The sequence below is a fragment of the Mytilus galloprovincialis genome, chromosome 7, assembly GCF_965363235.1.
Source record: "Mytilus galloprovincialis chromosome 7, xbMytGall1.hap1.1, whole genome shotgun sequence".
In the NCBI taxonomy this organism is placed as follows: Eukaryota; Metazoa; Mollusca; class Bivalvia; order Mytilida; family Mytilidae; genus Mytilus; species Mytilus galloprovincialis.
In genome coordinates this window covers 4042794-4063270 of record NC_134844.1, presented here as the reverse complement: position 1 = coordinate 4063270, position 20477 = coordinate 4042794, and the positions used below count along the sequence as shown (strand labels likewise).

At 32.0% G+C, this 20477-nt stretch overlaps 1 protein-coding gene across 1 annotated transcript; it reads right to left on the bottom strand.

Annotated features, from left to right (window-relative positions):
• Positions 1 to 1857: 1857 nt before the first annotated feature.
• On the bottom strand, positions 1858 to 20041 carry LOC143082149 (SPRY domain-containing protein 3-like). Its single transcript, XM_076257707.1, has 11 exons — positions 19938 to 20041; positions 17005 to 17198; positions 14160 to 14275; positions 12841 to 12928; positions 11619 to 11766; positions 9739 to 9924; positions 8022 to 8171; positions 6799 to 6856; positions 4385 to 4447; positions 3122 to 3324; positions 1858 to 2042 (listed from the first exon to the last, which is right to left on the bottom strand). The coding sequence occupies exons 1-11, from the start codon at positions 19968 to 19970 to the stop codon at positions 1908 to 1910; spliced, it is 1374 nt and encodes a 457-aa protein (XP_076113822.1). The 5' UTR covers positions 19971 to 20041; the 3' UTR covers positions 1858 to 1907.
• Between the last annotated feature and the right edge of the window lie 436 nt (positions 20042 to 20477).

Genomic DNA, 20477 nt, shown 5'->3' with positions numbered 1-20477 from the left:
CAATATCTTCAAGCATGACGAAAAAGTGTGGAAAACTGATTTGCCAGGCTGACAGATGGACAGACAGACGGACAGAGTGCAAACCTTAAGTCCCCTTCAACTTAGTCAGTAGGGGAATAAAAAAAAGATTTACAATTAAAGATAATAGTATAATTCTTGGCTTTCACATTTTTGTTTCAAATCTATTAATGGTATGTATACAGTTTATTCATATTTTTATTGTTCAATACCAAAAACAAGTTCTCATTAAAACTAGAATGTGTCCAAAGTACACGGATGCCCCACTCACACTATCATTTTCCATGTTCAATGGACCATGAAATTGGATAAAAAATATAATTAGGCATTAAAATTAGAAAGATAATATCATAGGGAACATGTGTACTAAGTATCAAGTTGATTGGACTTCAACTTCATCAAAAACTACCTTGACCAAAAACTTTAACCTGAAACATGCACTTTCATTTTCTATGTTCAGTGGACCCTGAAATTGGGGTCAAAAGTTTAATTTGGCTTTAAAATTAGAAAGATCATATCATAAGGAACATGTGTACTAAGTTTCAAGTTGATTGGACTTCAACTTCATCAAAAACTACCTTGACCAAAAACTTTAACCTGAAACATGCACTTTCATTTTCTATGTTCAGTGGACCGTGAAATTGGGGTCAAAAGTTTAATTTGGCTTTAAAATTAGAAAGATCATATCATAAGGAACATGTGTACTAAGTTTCAAGTTGATTGGACTTCAACTTCATCAAAAACTACCTTGACCAAAAACTTTAACCTGAAAAACTTTAACCTGAAACATGCACTTTCATTTTCTATGTTCAGTGGACCGTGAAATTGGGGTCAAAAGTTTAATTTGGCTTTAAAATTAGAAAGATCATATCATAAGGAACATATGTACTAAGTTTCAAGTTGATTGGACTTCAACTTCATCAAAAACTACCTTGACCAAAAACTTTAACCTGAAGCGGGACAGACGGACGAACGAACAGACGAACGAACGAACGAACGAACAGACGGACGGACGAACGAACGAACGGACGCACAGACCAGAAAACATAATGCCCCTCTACTATCGTAGGTGGGGCATAAAAAGTCGTCTAATTTACTTAGAAGTTATATTGATCTATGAGTAAGATGTGTGAGCTTTATCTGAGATGTTTTTTTAATGGATATGGAATTAAGTTTTGTTCTTTGTAATATGAAGTGGTAAAATGATTGTGTATTAATAAACAAAGTTATAAATATACACATATATTTGTGTTTTTTCCCTTCAGATTCTTTTTACAAATATAAAAAAGAATCTGAAGCAAAAAAAAACAAACAATAATTTAGTTCGATTGAAAAGACTATACACTTGAAAATTATTTTTAGATTAAAACTGATAAAATCTAAAATGTAGAAATATTGAAAAGGAAATAATAACTTTCAAAACACACAAAAATATTGGGTACTGAGAAAATTGTTTCCAAATTGATAGCCATTGAAATTCATTAATATATATAAATCAATGCTAAAAAATTGACAATTAAACGATAAATGATAAAAGATTTAGAGCAGGAAAGCAGTACCAAAATTGAGGAAATCTACTAATTAATTTCTAAACAATGGTAAATGGGTGGTGGGACTTTCTTTTAAATACAATGTGTATTGTCAATTAGATAATCAATGCACACTAATACAAATACACATAAAATAATCTTAACACACGAATAAATCTCTCTCATTACACTTTACAAATCATTGATTCATTATCAAAAACACTTTCATACTAGTAACATTTACACAATGTAACGAATTTGTGTTAAATCACATTCCATGATCAACAAAATGTAGATTTCAAAATTTTACAGGAGTCACTTCAATTCTTTTTTTAAATCCTAATAAAAATATACAAGATATCAACCAGTAAGTGGTCTAAAATCTACTGCCACCTTTTCACAGTTACTCAACATTCCTACAGTTGGATAAAATCCTCCCTTTGGTATACAAACTGGTTTCTTGCCAATTATTTTTCCATTACATGTAAAGAAAACCTGTAAAAAACAAATAAAACATCATAATAATTAGTTACAAATTGAGAATTTAGATATAAAAAAATCTTTAAGGAGTGACCGAACAATTAATTCGCAAATGGGTGTAGTGCATGAGTTAATCATAATTGTTCAGTCACCAGATCAATATTTTTTATATTCAACTTATTTGGTTAGCTATTCTTTTTTTACATTGGTTTTGGGATTTTTAGTAAAAATAAAGTAAACAAGAATGTGTCCAAAGAACACAGATGCCCCACTCGCACTATCCTTTACCATGTTCCATGGACCGTGAAATTGGGTAATAATCTAATTTGGTATTAAAATTAGAAAGATTATACTATAGGGAACATATGCAATTATATGTACTAAGTTTCAAGTTGATTGGACTTCAATTTTATCAAAAACTACCTTGACCAAAAACTTTAACCTGAAACTCCCACTTTCATTTTCTATGTTTAGTGGACCGTGAAATTGGGGTCAAAAGTCTAATTTGGCTTTAAAATTAAAAAGATCATATCATAAGCAACAAGTGTACTAAGTTTCAAGTTGATTGGACTTCAGCTTCATCGAAAACTACCTTGACCAAAAACTTTAACCTGAACGGACGGACGAACGGAAGCACAGACGGACGGACGAACAGACGGATGGACGAACGGAGCCACAGACCAGAAAACATAATGCCCCTCTACTATCGTAGGTGGGGCATAAAAATACAAGGAACTTTGTCATTTTCCACACATTCACAATCTGTTTTGAAGCACCATAATTGAGAAAAACTATTATTGTAAGATGTCAGTGGCAAGAAATTATGAAAATATCAAGTTTATTGCATATATGTAAAAATATGGGTGTTTATTTCACTGGGAAATTACAGAAATGTATTGCCACCAAAGTAATAATTATCTATAATATGAAAGTCATTACTATAAAATTTTAGCCAAAAGCAATCATTCGAAAATAAGCTTTAAGGTTTCATTAAAAAAACAAAAGCATTCTAGAAAAATTCTTTTCATTTTAAAGCATTGATAAGACATGTCAATTACATCACATTTTCAGAAAGCTGCATAATGGTAACTTACACAAACAAGTGTCCCATCCTCAGGTGCTTGTCCATTGACAGGACGACCTTCAACTTCATCATAGAGGTCATCATCGTCATCATCAGAATAATTCTCATCTGCTAGGACATCATTATATACATCTGGGTCATCAGGTGAGAGGTCACTGTCAGCCTCACTATCGTAGTCGGGGGGAAATAGGATTCCACAGCCCATAATATCTCCTGAAAGCAACAATTACTTTATGTTTTTATGTGTAAAAGGTAGGAATTGGGTTGAGACAAGAATGTCCAATTTTCATGGGTTGAGAAATGACAAATTTTCATGGGTTGAGAAATGACAAATTTTCATGGGTTGAGAAATGACAAATTTTCATGGTTTGAGAAAAGACAAATTTTCATGGTTTGAGAAAAGAATGACAAATTTTCATGGGTTGAGACAAGAATGACAAATTTTCATGGGTTATGACAAGAGTGTAGGTCCATTGATTTCATAGTTTTGCAACAGTCTGCATAAAAGCATAAAGAAAATTTGCCATTTGTGAAACTTTTTATTTCTTGGTTAACCTGTACTTATGAAATCCAAGAATATTGGTATCTAATGACTAATAATGATTCCACAGTAAAGACTTTCCAAGAGGAATTAGTCATGTGAACAGTAATCAGTATTGTGTGTTTGATTTGTTTTCTAAACAATTGTCTCTAAGTTATTAGTTTTTTTTTTATAAATAGAAAAATATCATATGGCTTTTTCATTATCCCACCTTTATCAACCAGAGACAGTAATATAATCACAAGAGCTCTGCTCTAGAGGTTTATGTTAATTGAGGGTTGATATGATGTGTTATATTAAAAAAGCCATAATTATATACACTTTATTATTTACATAATCCTCAAACACCACTAATCTCTGTTACATATTTTTCACGATATATGACGTAATACATATAGCAGGTTTGATAAAGCCTTTGAAATTGTGACTTTTATCAATTCATCTGGCTGATACGACATGATAAGGATTGTCATCAATAAACATATTTACACTTATGGAATTTAGCTGTATTTTGTCTCTGAACGACATTAGATCGTCTCCAAATAACCTTCTGACATCAAGCAACAATCACTTTTTAATAGTGGCATCAAATATTTGTGAATTATAATGTCAGAGTTTACAGGAGTCTGTGTGATTTATGTAATGCATACAAATTTGCATACCAGTGTAAATACGTCTATTGTATTACACATACAATTTACCTGTATTTACTTCTAATTATATAATAATTACCTTTATTACATCTTGGACCAAAGTGATCACCTATTCCTGAACCATTGAAAATCTTCCCATCATCTATGATACAATGATATTCTATTATTATTCAACTGTTTATACATATTGATAGTTTGAACAACATTTGATGAGTTGAGACAATCCAATGTGTCATTGAACAAATCTACATATTCCCCTCTGAAATGTTGGGACTACATCATGCGATGTTACTCACGTTTAATGTGACATATTCCCCTCTGAAATGTTGGGACTACATCATGTGATGTTACTCACGTTTAATGTGACATTATGGCCTTCTTATCTTTTATAAAAATTAGCGATAGCAAAAAATTATTATCATGTTCAAATTTATTTCGGACATTTAAGCAGATAGACTAATAATTAACTATTTTCATCCATACTGCTTATCAATGAGAATGAAATTTCTCGCCTTCTTTACTAATCATTGATATTATGTTGATAGTCCTAAATATAAAGCTTTATTACAACTGTCACATAATCTTAACAAAGAAAACTAAACATTGACCAATGAACGATGAAAATGAGGTCAAGGTCAGATGAACCATGCCAGGCAGACATGTACAACTAATAATTCTTCCATACAACAAATATATATAGTTGACCTATTGCTTATAGTTTAAGAAAAACAGACCAAAACACAAAAACTTCACTCTGAGCAATGAACCATGAAAATGAGGTCAGGGTCAAATAAAATCTGAGTGACTGACATATAGATCATAAAATATTTCTATACACCAAATATAGTTGACCTATTGCATTTAGTATTAGAAAAAAAGACCAAAACTCAAAAACTTAACTTTGACCACTGAACCATGAAAATGAGGTCAAGTCAAGATTACACCTGCCAGCTAGACATGTACACCTTACAATCATTCCATACACCAAATATAGTAGAACTATTGCAAACAGTATAAGAAAAACAGACCAAAACACAAAATCTTAACTATAACCACTGAACCATGAAAATGAGGTCAAGGTCAGATGACACCTGCCAGTTGGACATGTACACCTTACAGTCCTTCCATACACCGAATATATTAGACCTATTGCTTATAGTATCTGAGATATGGACTTGACCACCAAAACTTAACCTTGTTCACTGATCCATAAAATGAGGTCAAGGTCAAGTGAAAACTATCTGACGGGCATGAGGACCTTGCAAGGTACGCACATACCAAATATAGTTATCATTTTACTTATAATAAGAGAGAATTTAAAATTACAAAAAATCTTAACTTTTTTTTCAAGTAGTCACTGAACCATGAAAATGAGGTCAAGGACATTGGACATGTGACTGACGGAAACTTAGTAACATGAGGCATCCATATACAAAGTATGAAGCATCCAGGTCTTCCACCTTCTTAAATATAAAGCTTTTAAGAAGTAAGCTAACGCCCGCCACCGCTGCCGGATCACTATCCCTATGTCTAGCTTTCTGCAACAAAAGTTGAAGGCTCGACAAAAAAATAGAGGATAAGAAAAGAAATATATGCAAACTAACATTTTATGTTCAGATAGAAAACAAAGCATAGGCAGTGGAATAAAACTTTTATTTCCCTTGACCTTGGGAAATATGAAGATTTGATCATCCTCGAATAAATCCTATTTCCCTCGAGCAGAGCCCTTGTAAAATATGAATATTCTTGGGTGAACAAATCTTCATATCTCCCTCAGGCATGGGAAATAAATGTATAATATCTCATTGTTTTGTCTACTTTCATCAAAGAATTGTTAGGGTTATTCCATCATGTTACATTGAGTTCAATGTAGAAAAAGAAAAAGTTTCTTAGTCATGAGTAAATTATGGCTGAATGTTCATACAATATACACAATTTCTCAAATAATTTTGTTGTATAGTGGGATTTTTTTAGGTTCCTACCTATCCTCCCTCATTCAATTAATGGAATAGCCCTTACAAAATGAAACAACTCATGGATAAACAATTCTACATCTGCATCTTACAGTGATACAATATTTCTGCACATCAAATGTTTACAGGTGTACGAAGCATGTATTATATATCAATGTATGCTAAAATTTAAAATAGATATTAAACAGTAAAATTTATAAATAGATATCAAACTGCAGTAAAATCTATAAATAGATATCAAACTACAGTAAAATCTATAAATAGATATCAAACTACAGTAAAATCTATAAATAGATATCAAACTGCAACAAAATCATTTCTAATATCTGCATGAAGTCAATCATATTTCTTTGCTTAACATTTTGAGTGAATTGTATTTTATCAACTTTCAAATACTGTTTTGTTATATCTTTGTTAATTTATTATACATTGATAAGTCTTCAAACAACAATAAGGTGGCCATGTAATAAATATGGTAATTTTTTAGTAAATTCTTTCATAATTCACAAATCTATATCACCTGCATGATATGCTATTGAGCCTTTATTCCAACCTGGATGGCGATTCTTTGGATATGTCTACAAAATATGATAAATTGATTTAAGCCCTTCAGTTGTACAAACCAATGAATGTTCAGCCTGCTTGCCCATAAAACTCTTAACACTCAAAGCAATACTTATTAGCCATACTTTTGACAAGTTAACTTTATTTTTCTAAAATTTATATTTTATAGTCAAATTTCTTTTCTAAGTCAATATCACAGAATGGTTTTAAGTGTGTTGTGTACAATTGCAGGTTACTTTTATTTGTTTATATTAAAGTCAGATTTAGTAGATGCATTTAAAAAGGAAAAGCCATGTAAATATATTTTTTAATACAGGCAGACATCGATCTGAGATTTTAAAGTCACAAATATTTGTTTCAAGCTTTGCAAAATTTGAAACACTAATAGAAACCCTTGACCACAGCCAATATAAAATCAAAGTGCTTGTCAACACTGCGGGGAAAGCTTGCATTCATTTTGTAGTAGAGCTAAAATTCAACATCTGTATTGTAAAGTAATACTATGAATTGGTTCAACTACAATTGAATGCAATCATTATTATCTTTCCCCTAAAAACCACTACAATTCTTTCTCACTTTTAGTCATGTTAGTAAAGGTTTGTGATCTTATATCCCGACTTATTTCAATCAAGGATCTATCTAATTGTTTCAATCAAGGATCTATCTAATTGTATGCAAAGGTATTATTAATATCGTATTTATATTGTGTCATATATCAAATTTGTTTGTTCAGTCTAAGTTTTCTTGCTTTGTTAATATGTCTTTTTGATCGATTTAAGACACCTCAACTGATAATTTATAGTGTGTCTTTCTATGTTGTAATGTTACACTACTGTTTCAGGTTAGGGTGAAGGTTGGCACCTGTTAAAAGTTTAAACCTGCTGCATTTATTTGCCCTTGTCCAAAGTCAGGACACTGTTCTTCAGTGGTTGTTGTTTGTTGATGTGGTTCATATGTGTTTATTGTTTCTTGTTTTTACATAGATTAGACAGTTGGTTTTCCAGTTTGAATTGTCATTTCAGGGCCCTTTTAAGCTTGCTGTTCATTGTGGGCCAAAGCTCTGTGTTGAAGGCCATACTTTGACCTATAATTGTTAACTTTTTATAAATTGTGACTTAAATGGAGAGTTGTTTCATTGGCACTCATACCACATCTTCTTATTTCTTAATACAATTTTACCTTCTTAGCTACACCTATTGCTATATAACAGTTTTCTCCTGGGTCTACAATTTCTATTTCAAAGTAATGATTTGTTGTATCTAGTGGAAATCTAGCTTGAGCAAGACCAACATCGTGTATACTCTTTCCACGACCATTATACTCCAACAACTGAAATAAAATAGATCTTTATCATCGTTTATAAAGTAATCCTCAACCATTATATTCCAATAACTAAAATAAAATAGATCTTTATAATGCAATCATCGTTTGTTCTTATGTTGTACTATTATACCACTGTCCCAGGTTAGGGGGAGGGTTGGGATCCCACTAACATGTTTAACCTGCCACATTATTTATGTATGTGCCTGTCCCAAGTCAGGAGCCTGTCATTCACTGGTTGTCGTTTGTTTAAATGTGTTACATATTTGTTTTTCGTTCATTTTTTTATATAAATAAGGTCGTTAGTTTTCTCGTTTGAATTGTTTTACATTGTCTTATTGGGGCCTTCTATACCTGACTATGCGGTATGGGCTTTGCTCATTGTTGAAGGCCGTACAGTGACCTATAGTTGTTAATGTCTGTAACATTTTGGTCTCTTGTGGACAGTTGTCTCATTGGCAATCATACCACATCTTCTTTTTTATAATATTGACCATTATATTCCAACAACTGAAATAAAATAGATCTAATTAAAGCAAACTGTTCAATGTTTGTAGTTTCCCATATATATAACTACAGAGAATAATCTAAGCTTGACAAAATCTTAATTTTTTGTAGCTTTTTCTATATACAATTTCAGAAATTTAGGTATAACAAGATTGTGTCCCCAGTACACGGATGGGATGCCCCATCCGCACTATCATTTTCTATGTAAAGTGGACCGTGAAAATGGGGGAAAATCTCTAATTTGGCATTAAAATTAGAAAGATCATATCATAGGGAACATGTGTACTATGTTTCAAGTTGATTGGACGTCAACTTCACCAAAAACTACCTCGTCCAAAAACTTTAACCAAAACTTTAACCTGAAGCAGGACGGATGGACGGACAGACGCACTGACCAGAAAACATAATGCCAATAAATGGGGCATAAAAATAATCTTTGATTCAGCATTTTTCACTTCAGTATAAATGAAATTCTGCTCGAGTTTCATATATTGTGTTATATCATGTATGCACTATAATCAATTCTATGCATAAATATATATGCTTATTTTACACAGCTTTTTCACTTGTTGCTCTAACAAAATAATTGCATACCCTTTCAGTGCATCTATTACTTTCTGTTCTTTCATAAGACCAAAGAAGTAGATATAAGAAGATATTTTCAATAATAAACAGTATCTGTTAAATATGCACATGAAAATGATTGTGTGATTGAGGGGAGTATTTTAATCAGCGTTTGAAAAAAGAACAACAAAAAGAATGTGTCCCCAGTACACGGCTGCCCCATCTGCACTATCATTTTCTATGTTCAGTGGACCGTGAAAATGGGGGGAAATCTCTAAATTGGCATTAAAAAAGATCATATCATAGGGAACATGTATACTAAGTTTCAAATTGATTGGACTTCAACTTCATCAAAAACTACCTCAACCAAAAACTAAACCTGAAACGGGACAGATGGACGAACAGACGGACGCACACACCAGAACACATAATGCCCATAAATGGGGCATAAAAATCAATTAGTTTTAGAATAACTCTGTGAAAAACAGTAAACATTTAAACTCACTGATCCATTTAATTTGACATCGTGTAACCGTGACCACTCATCTTCACCACTATCAACTGCCATTAAAACTAATTCGTTGTAATGCCATTCGGCATCTAAGTTCAGTTTGACCTCTTCACCTTCTGAATGCATCCCCACAGCAGGAAATAATCCACCTGGAGGATATTGTACCATCACTATACCAACCTAAAATCAACGAAATTCATTGGTTAAAATTCTGTCAGTGAATCATTTCAAATATGTTCTAATAATTTAATTTTGGATTTAACTTGTCTTCTGATTGGCTGAAAGAATTTTGTCTATCAGTTTATAGACATAATTTAACATGTGAACACTATATGCTCAACATTTTCATCATTATTTACTCCTTTATAGAATTAGGTTATAAGGAATGACTTTGATATTTTTTCTGTCTATTCGAAATAACATAAATGGTGCACACTTTTAAATAACACGCGAAACAGGTTATTCAGTGTGCACCTCATTTTTATGGTATTTCTTCAAAGACAGAAAAAATATTACAGTCATTCCTTAATTAAAATCATATTTCCTTCATTTACTAACTATTCAGCATATATTTTGATATGTACAATGAGGATACTATGTTGAAATGAAAAGAATTAAAAATTACATTGTACATGTACAAGAACCATATTTTCATTAAACAAGAGTGCACACGCTGAAATGTCTCGCCTTCTTTACTAATCATTGATATTATGTTGATAGTCCTAAATATAAAGCTTTATTACAACTGTCACATAAACTCAACATTAACCAAGAAAATGAAACATGGATCAATGAACAATGAAAATGAGGTCAAGGTCAGATGAACCATGCCACGCAGACATGTACAGCTAACAATTCTTCAATACAACAAATATAGTTGACTTATTGCTTATAAATTAAAGAAAAACAGACCAAAACACAAACACTTAACACTTAGCAATGGACCGTGAAAATGAGGTCAAGGTCAAATAAAACCTGTGTAACAGACATATAGATCATAAAATATTTCCATGCACCAAATATAGTTCACCTAATGCATAACGTATTAGAAAAATAGACCAAAACTCAAAAACTTAACTTTGACCACTGAACCATGAAAATGAGGTCAAGGTCAGATGACACCTGTCAGCTAGACATGTACACCTTACAATCATTCCATACACCAAATATAGTAGACCTATTGCATATAGTATAAGAAAAACAGACCAAAACATAAAAACTTAACTATAACCACTGAAACATGAAAATGAGGTCAAGGTCAGATGACACCTGTCAGTTGAACATGTACACCTTACAGTCCTTCCATACACCGAATATACTAGACCTATTGCTTATAGTATCTGAGATATGGACTTGACCACCAAAACTTAACCTTGTTCACTGATCCATGAAATGAGGTCGAGGTCAAGTGAAAACTGTCTGACGGGCATGAGGACCTTGCAAGGTACAAACATACCAAATATAGTTATCCAATTACTTATAATAAGAGAGAATTTAACATTACAAAAGATATTAACTTTTTTTTCAAGTAGTATCTGAACCATGAAGATGAGGTCAAGGACATTGGACATGTGACTGATGGAAAGTTCGTAACATGATGCATCTATATACAAAGTATGAAGCATCCAGGTCTTCTACCTTCTAAAATATAAAGCTTTTAAGTTAGCTAATGCTGCCGCCGCCGCCGGATCACTATCCCTATGTCGAGCTTTCTGCAACAAAAGTTGCAGGCTCGACAAAAAACTAATCAAGCACAATAACATCGTTAAGTTTTATTTAACTGTCTTTCCACAAAATCAAACATAGGTTATTTACAATTACAAAGTTTGCCTCATCCCAAATTTATAGAGTGACTAATTGATGATATGGTCTACCTCTTTCCTATTGTGTGTGAAGAAAACTTTGACTTGCTGTGGTGTTTCTCCGTCGTCATCTTTAGTGAACTTGATACCACAACCTAACTTATCTCCAACTTGTGAGACGGGACCAAATGGTTTGCCAAATCCCTCTGATTTAAATAATCTGAAAAAAGTTTCATAACATTGAGGGACCTCTCTTTTCTGAAATATATACACTGTGTCTTAACGACAAGACTAGCTTAAACATTTATAAAATATTTCAAATGAAATCATGGGTGCGTATGTATAAATAAAAGGTAAAGTAACTTTGTTTATTATATTTGTTTTTCTAGTTTGTTTTTTACACAAATCAAGCTTTTAGTTTTCTCATTCCAAATTGTTTCATATTTGTTGTGTCTGCCCTTTTTTAACTTGCTAGGTCAAATGGGTTTTACTCATTGTTGAAAGCCATTCAGAGACATATAGTGACTAGCTTCTATGTAATGTGGTGTCTAGTGGAAAGTTGTCTCATTGGCAATCATGAATTGTACCCCATCTTCTTATTCTGATAAATATTATTATTGCTATAAACATCTGACTAAACAATCAAGGATACTACATTGTATATAGCATTTGAAGCAATGTTTCCAGCAAAACTTAAACTTAAATAAGCCTCATCAACAATTAAGTAAATTTTTTGTAACAACTTTTAATGCAACTTTTTGCATTCCTTTTTAGAGTTTTTGCTTGTTTTGCATGCTTTTAGCATGTATTAACAATTTTTTTTAATTTTTGTTTCAACATGTTCAACTTTTGTTTTATGGTAGGCATTTTTGTTGTATTTTTTTATTTCAGTATTTGAATCTGTTACGATGTATGTTTTTGTCATTGATTTGTTTTAATTACCATGTTGAATGTACAGCGCTTAGAGCATGTAGAGTAACTTTTATTTTTTTTTATATAGGGTGCTTTATAAATTTTCATTATTATTATTATTTATTAACATAGTTTTGTATAGTTGTCCAATTAGCAAACCACATTTTCTTATTTTAATATATTGTATATATCAACTGCTCTTCATTTTGTAATACTGAGATTGAAATGTCACTCTTAAAGAAGACCTGAATTTATTTTAATCTAGTCTGACATATCTTGTTTTTATTATACAAACTACTGCTGTTAGCAATTTAAAAAAGCGACCAAGCCTCAGAAACATCTAAAGGTATTTTTCAAGGGTAGATAATCCATGACTACTTACTTTCCATCATCAGCATGATAGCCTACTGACATTGCTCTCCATCCTGGCTGAGCATCTAAATGATAACCTCTGGGAACAAGTCCAACACCTGAAAGGTACAACAAAAAAATTATATATATTCCTGATCAAACATACAAAAATAAAGAAAACTGTTAAAATAGTAAAACAAATGTTTTTAAATCAAAAATATTTTCCATATTAATAGATTTTCTGCCAAGATATAATTTTGTAAATTGTCACCTTGTTTTAAAAGATAACACTGTCTAATATATAGTTTGACTGGTCTTTTGTATGGTTTTCAAAAATTCTTTTTGATGGGACCACATGTTCATGATGTTCAGATGCAGTGTTACACTACTTTTAATAAATCACAATAATACTACATTCCTTTCTTTCAATGAAACAAAATCAATAGCTTTATTATCATGATTATTTAAGCTATGTATCTGAATTTTAAAACAAGAATGTGTCCAAAGTACACAGATGCCCCATCCGCACTATCATTTTCTATATGTTCAATGGACCGTGAAAATGTGGAAAAATCTTTAATTTGGCATTAAAATTAGTCACTCTTTTTTTTAGAAAGATCATATCACTGGGAACATGTGTACTAAGTTTCAAGTAGATTGGACTTCAACTTCATCAAAAACTACCTCAACCAAAAACTTTAACCTGAAGTGGGACAGATAGTCGGAATAACGAATGGACAGTACAACAGACGGACGGACAGACCAGAAAACATAATGCCCATAAATGGGGCTTAAAAATGAACATTTTGGATAAAACTACATTTCATGTTGAATCATTTTTTATTTACAATTTGTTGAATTTTGTCAATGAATACAATTACCATGATCACTGAGATGTGGTATGACTGCCAATCTATCAGAGACCAAATGACCTAAATGTTTGCTATAGGTCACAACACAGTCTTTGCGTGTTACGGTTTCAAAATATATTTCTCTTTTTCTCTATAAACCTGGTTAATAGCAGGTTAGCAGTCTTCACCCTACACATTTGACTTCACTACCCCAAAGCTTAATTTTACAAATTTTATACATGTAGTTGGATTCTGTTGGCTTGTAGAGAAGAATTTCACAAGCTAGACAGCAATTTTATAAGCCATGGCTGTAGGACTTGAAGAAGCATGACGACTGGGTTAGTCACTTAGTACACTAATATAGAATGTTGAAAATGATATACAAACAGCAACGGCTGTAGGACTTGTAGAAGCATAAAGACTGATTTAGTAACTAAGTACACTTATATAGAAGGTTGAAAATGATATACAAACAGCAACAGCATCTGATTAATCTTACCTATTGCACCAATTTGACCTAAATCTAATATTTCTATTTCAAAATAATAATTATCGGATGTAAGAGGATCAGCAGTCACATAGAGGCCCACTTTGTTGTGTTCATTTACTTGGTAACTGAAAAAGAAAAGAAACTCTTAACATGTGACGGTCATGTGATAAAATGTAAAAGAAGATCATTCACCAGGTTATTTAATTTTCACATTTTTGTTTGCATACAATTTGTGTTATAAAATCATACCCATTAATATTAATAATTTGTACACCGAGTTAAACAGAGTACTTGCCACTTTTTCATGTGATTGTGAAATAAAAAGAAATATTCCGTTTAAAGTGTATCAATAAACAACAAAAGGTTTTATGTTTCTTTGGAAGGATTGGAACTATTTTCAATAATCAAATAACGAAAAACATTGCTTTATCATTTAAGATAGTTCAGGGTTATAGAAAAAAAATGACAGAATTTTCTTACTCTTTGCCAAAATGAAGATTTTACCATGCTTTTTTTTTTTTTAAAAAGCCTTGTTTTCTTGCTACAAGTGAAATTTCCTTAAATATACGTTCATTATAAATTTTGTACTAAAAGAGTTATCTCCACTTAAATGGCTTTAGGTGGCTTATTTAAAATAAAAAAAAAACATTCTAAAAGCACAAATATTTGGTAACCAACAAATTGCAAATCTGTCTCCAAAGGAGTAGGTCCGGTAAGGACTCATTTTGGCCTCAAATTTCAGTTTCATCTGACGAAAGATTTTGACCACTTTTTAAAGACTTAAGTGTCTATTTCACTTGATTTAATTAGTATAAGTGAAAGATTTTAACTGATTTAGTCATTAAAAATGATCCGATTCGAGCTCAAATATGAAAAATCTCTCAAATATGCCAAAAAACGTCACTTTTCAGATGGTTTTTGTCAAAAATGAAAGTGGCCGCATCCGTGTTCAGCCACAACCTTTATATATGTTATGTATTATCATAAAATACAACTTACATTTCAATATTAAGGATGAACACGAATGCGGCCACTTTCGTTTTACAAGGAAACCGTCTAAAATTTAACTAAAATGATAGAATTTTGATGATTTCAGTAATTTAGCATGACTTAATGGTGCCACAACCCGATATATGTGCATTGTATTGTCAAAAACAGCCCATATTAATGTAGCAGAAGCTTTCAACTGTCCAATAAATAACTAAAAGTTTACATTTTAACAATTTTGTAAAACTGTTATATTTTGGGGCCAAAAAGGGGTCTTACCGGACATACTCCTTTGCAGATTTGGGCAAAGAACTTAGACCAATTATTAACTGTGATTATACTATTCAAAATCGATGTATACCCTCGAACTACCTTAAGTACATGTAGTACATTCTCTTGTTTAATCTTTGCAACATACCAGGCCAGTTCTGATAATTTCAGTTTACAATGTATCACTAGAGCTGTAGAAGGCCATGTCCCTTACCTGTACATGTATGTTCAACAACTAACATTTTTTGGTAAAAATTGTCATTAAACTAAAGGGGAATAACAATATTAAAGCTTACTGATGATTTCAGTCATACAATTGTCATTAAACTAAAGCGGAATAACAATATTAAAGCTTACTGATGATTTCAGTCATACAATTGTCATTAAACTAAAGGGGAATAACAATATTAAAGCTTACTGATGATTTCAGTCATACAATTGTCATTAAACTAAAGGGGAATAACAATATTAAAGCTTACTGATGATTTCAGTCATACAATTGTCATTAAACTAAAGGGGAATAACAATATTAAAGCTTACTGATGATTTCAGTCATACAATTGAGAATGCAAATAGGGATTGTGTCAAACAGGCAACAAACTGGCAAAAAAATGTTTGCTATTTCGACTAACAATGGCCCATGTTTCCTGATTTGGGACAGGGATAAATTTAAACCGTTAATAAAGATGTCTCATTGGCAATCGTACCACTTTTTTTATTACTATATCATGTATATAAAATTGAGAAAGGAAATGGGGAATGTGTGAAAGCGACAACAACCCGACCATAGAGCAGACAACAGCCGAAGGCCATCAATGGGCTTCAATGTAGCGAGAAACTCCCGCACCGTAGGCGTCCTTCAGCTGGCCCCTTAAAAAATATGTATACTAGTACAGTGATAATGGACATCATACTAAACTCCAAATTATACACAAGAAACTAAAATTAATAATCATACAAGACTAACAAAGGCCAGAGGCTCCTGACTTGGGACAGACGCAAAATTGCAGCTGGGTTAAACATGTTTATGAGATCTCAACCCTCCCCCTATACCTCTAGCCAATATAGAAAAGTAAACGCATAACAATACACACATTAAAATTCAGTTCAAGAGAAGTCCCAGTCCGATGTCAGAAGATGTAACAAACATGACAAAAGAAAATAAATAAAATGACAATAATACATAAATACATTGTAACAACAGACTACTAGCAGTTAACTGACATGCCAGCTCAAGACCTCAATTAAACTGATTGAAAGATTATGTCTTCATAATATGAATATCCGAGGCACAATCCCTCCCGTTAGGGGTTAAGTATCATACTATCATAAAATATATGAGAACATAACCTGTGTCATGGCACATGTACATGTTTTGAATGAGGACAAGAGAACCTAATTTTGACACAAAATCAGCTGTAACTTTATTTTTATTTCATTTTTTACAAATAGTGGGGTTGATATAACTACATGTACTTGAACTCCTACCACAAACACATTGCTAGGCCAAATAAAACTACCCTACCCTCCCTATTTTTTAAGCCAAAAAATTAGTTAGGAAACACATATTTTTTTTAGCCTTATATTTATTATATACCTTAAAATATCACTATCAATATTAATCCTCTCATTCCGAGGTTGATTGACCTGTTGGCCGACCTCTTGTCGATTTATTAATTCTCGTAGTCTTCTCAAATCTTGAAAATTCCTGAAATCTTGGTTTCCTAAAGCACCTGGTCTTCTTATAAAATTCATTATATTCTGATAGCGTAATTCCATAGCCGCAATATGCTGTAAATAAGAACAAAGTATTCATTAGATTCTGATAACTTTATTCCATAGCAGCAATATGCTGTGAATAAAAACAAAGTATGCCTTATAATCTCATCGCTAAATCCCATAGCCTCAATATGCTGTGAATAGGAACAAAGAATTCATTTTATTCTGATAGCGTAATTCCATAGCAGCAATATGCTGTGAATAAGAACAAAGAATTCATTTTATTCTGATAGGGTAATTCCATAGCCTCAATATGCTGTGAATAAAAACAAAGTATTCATTAGGTTCTGATAACTTCATTCCATAGCCACAATATGCTGTAAATAAAAACAAAGTATTCTTTATAATCTCATGGCTTAATCCTATAGTCACAATATATAGTTGTTGTTCCAAGTAATAACAAAACTAAAATACCATAACCTGATTTTCATAACTTACAAACTGTATGTTTTATAATAATGTTGAATCAGAATCTCATTTTTAGATAGTAGTTTATAAAATGGAATTTTTCAAGTAGTCAGAAAGTTCCCCACAATTTTGATAAAAAAAAACCTTGAACAATGTTAGAACATTAAAAATAAAAGTTCCGCCAGAACTTTTCAACTACTGAACTAGCTACATTGTTCCCGGACTTTTCAACTAGCGTCTTTTTAACAGTCAGGGGACTTACTTAAATGAGTGATTTTCTAAATCACTGATTTAAGTAACATTATTTCCATATAGATTGGAAGTAAGAGTTGTCTTTCTTTAATAATCACCTATTTAAGTAGTACAAATTAATCACTTGAAAAAGTGAATGAATTTTATTACAGCTTTAAATATAGAATACTAATGATCCAGGGACTAATTATGTTTCTAAACTTATCAGAACCAACATCTGTGTAGTCTAGGATGACCAGGTCATTTCAGGTGATGACCTTGTACTGAATCTAGGATAATGACATAAAAATCACTTGTTACAGTATCATACTTCAATTTCCTTCCCTAAAATCACTTATTTAAGTATCATTATTTTAACCCTTCAACGCTACACAAAAAAATAGAAAAATGGCTGCTGCTGCTGCATTTTTTTTTAGTTCATTCATTAGAACAGTATTTTCCTTTTCAGACTGCTGTATCTTTTTTATTATATGAGATACAGAGAAAGTGATTGCATGAAAAATGCTCAGGAGAGCATGAACTGTAATGTTAGGCAATTATTTTACTGAAATTTTTATCAGGTTACCTGCGTTTTCAGGTAATTAACAGGTAAAAGGTGTAATTTATTACATTTGTGTTGAATTTTGAATAAAAACTACTTTTAGTCTTCATTTATTTTGTTGTTTTATCTGCCATATTGTAAAGAAGACACCAGTTGCCCGATTCCGTAGCGTATTGTACCATATATAACGTTTTATGTAATCGTGGCACAAATAAATAGCTCCGTCCTAAAAAATTTCAGTCAACCTCCGTTTTCCCCCCTTTTTCTACGTCTCGTAATGATCGATCAAATCATATTTCCCACACGAATTTAATGTAATAAACACATTGAGATAACAAGAAATCTTTTAACTAATCCTCGTTGTTAGTTTCGCCAAGGAAATGCTGAAATTTTTCCATATTTACAGCTTCGTTTCCGATTTCCGCCATTTGCATTTGTCAAAATATTTGTTTTTATTTTCCTTCTATTTTTCTTCTACTGCATGATTTTACTATAAAAATTGTCGGGATTTCAAGCGCAAATGAGACCTTGCATATCCTAGATTCAAACGAGGAAAAATTAGAAAGAACCCGAATGAAAACCGAATGGTTTAAGAGTCCTTATGAAAAATCCTTTTTCATCGCGGCATATGCCGCGAATAGCAGTGGCGAACGGCGTACGTCATCGCGGCATATGCCGTGTATAGCGTTGAAAGGGTTAATAACCCCCATTAATTTCAACACCCCCGAACAGTGAAATTTTTATCGCGAACAGTAGAATTTTATTACATAGTCTGAAAGATGAAACCTTGAACTTTACAGAAAAAATACTCCCACTGCTGGGAAAAATCTGTAAAGAAAGTATGAGTTTATTATGTAAAGCCAATATTATAGCATATTTTCAACTAAAATAGAATTTGCAGATAAATGATAGCATCAAAGGCATAAACCTTGCTACACATGCTACATAAAAGAAGCAAAAAGTTCATTTTTTCCAATTTTATTAATGAAAAGATATTATTACAACCTATGTGTTTAAAATTTTGGTAAAACTACAAAATCACATTTTGTGACAAAACTTCAATTTTGCTACTCAAATAAGTGATTTAAAAATCACTTATTTCAGTAAGTCCCCTGACTGTTTAACGGAACTTTTCGACTGCAATCGGAAAACAACTAGTTGGAAAGTTCCATCGGAACGTAATAACTAGTTGAAAAGTTCCACCGGAACAAAATAACTGACATAGTAGCTGTTACATATACCAGTCCACCTGCATATACATGTATGTATATATGGGATATACAAAGCATTTCCCTAACTCATTTAGTATTAACTTTCATCGTATGTATAACATAAAATAGCATTTTTTTTAATATAGATTCTTACAAAATGTGTTACCACACCTCAAATATTTGATACAATGATCAGATGAGATGATAGGAAAAATTATTATGTTGTTACTAAACCTGGAACAAGGACATATTTTTCCATTTTTGATGAATTCTCATTTGTCTTTGTGACATGTGTTGTAGCTTTTATACCCTATTTTGTAACATGACTGTCAGTATTACCTGTAGTGACCCTACATCATTTTCAAAGTTCATTTCTTTTCTTCACACTTTCCATACTTAATTTTTGTTAGGTGGCGCTTGTGAAAACAGGAAGCACAATAAAATTCTGATCGGACACGGTAATGTAGAGATCAGTTCCGTTTTTTTATCATATTCACATGTGTATTGGGCCATTCCAGTTAATTTCTGACAGGTGGGGATGGATGGAAGATTTTTTTTCATACCTATCAGAAAAAACATCATGAAAAACTAACTATCAGAACTATAAATTAAGACCTGTCAGATGTAGAGTTTCTGTTCATATTGGGTGGATGGGCTTTCATGGGAAAAATGACCTATCAGAATTTTTTACTGCTAGGATTGTACCCATCAGAATTAAAAATACAATACCAGTTCAGTTCAGTTTCTTGATAATGCATGATACGAAACTGTCTACATTCCAAAGCACCCCTAAGATCTGAAATAGGTATTTTTTGTAACCTCTAAGATGTAATTATTTTTAATTATTTACTGCTGCAAGACCCTCAGAAATTTTTGCGT

Bases quoted from the DNA above. Each gene is read 5' to 3' on its own strand.
- LOC143082149 (XM_076257707.1), bottom strand. From the start codon at position 19,970: ATGAACTTTGAAAATGATGTAGGGTCACTACAG. The intron at 17,199-19,937 runs GTAATACTGACA...TCTTATTTACAG, and splicing joins ATGATGTAGGGTCACTACAG to CATATTGCGGCTATGGAATT. The intron at 6,857-8,021 runs GTAAAATTGTAT...CATATTTTGTAG, and splicing joins CAATAGGTGTAGCTAAGAAG to ACATATCCAAAGAATCGCCA.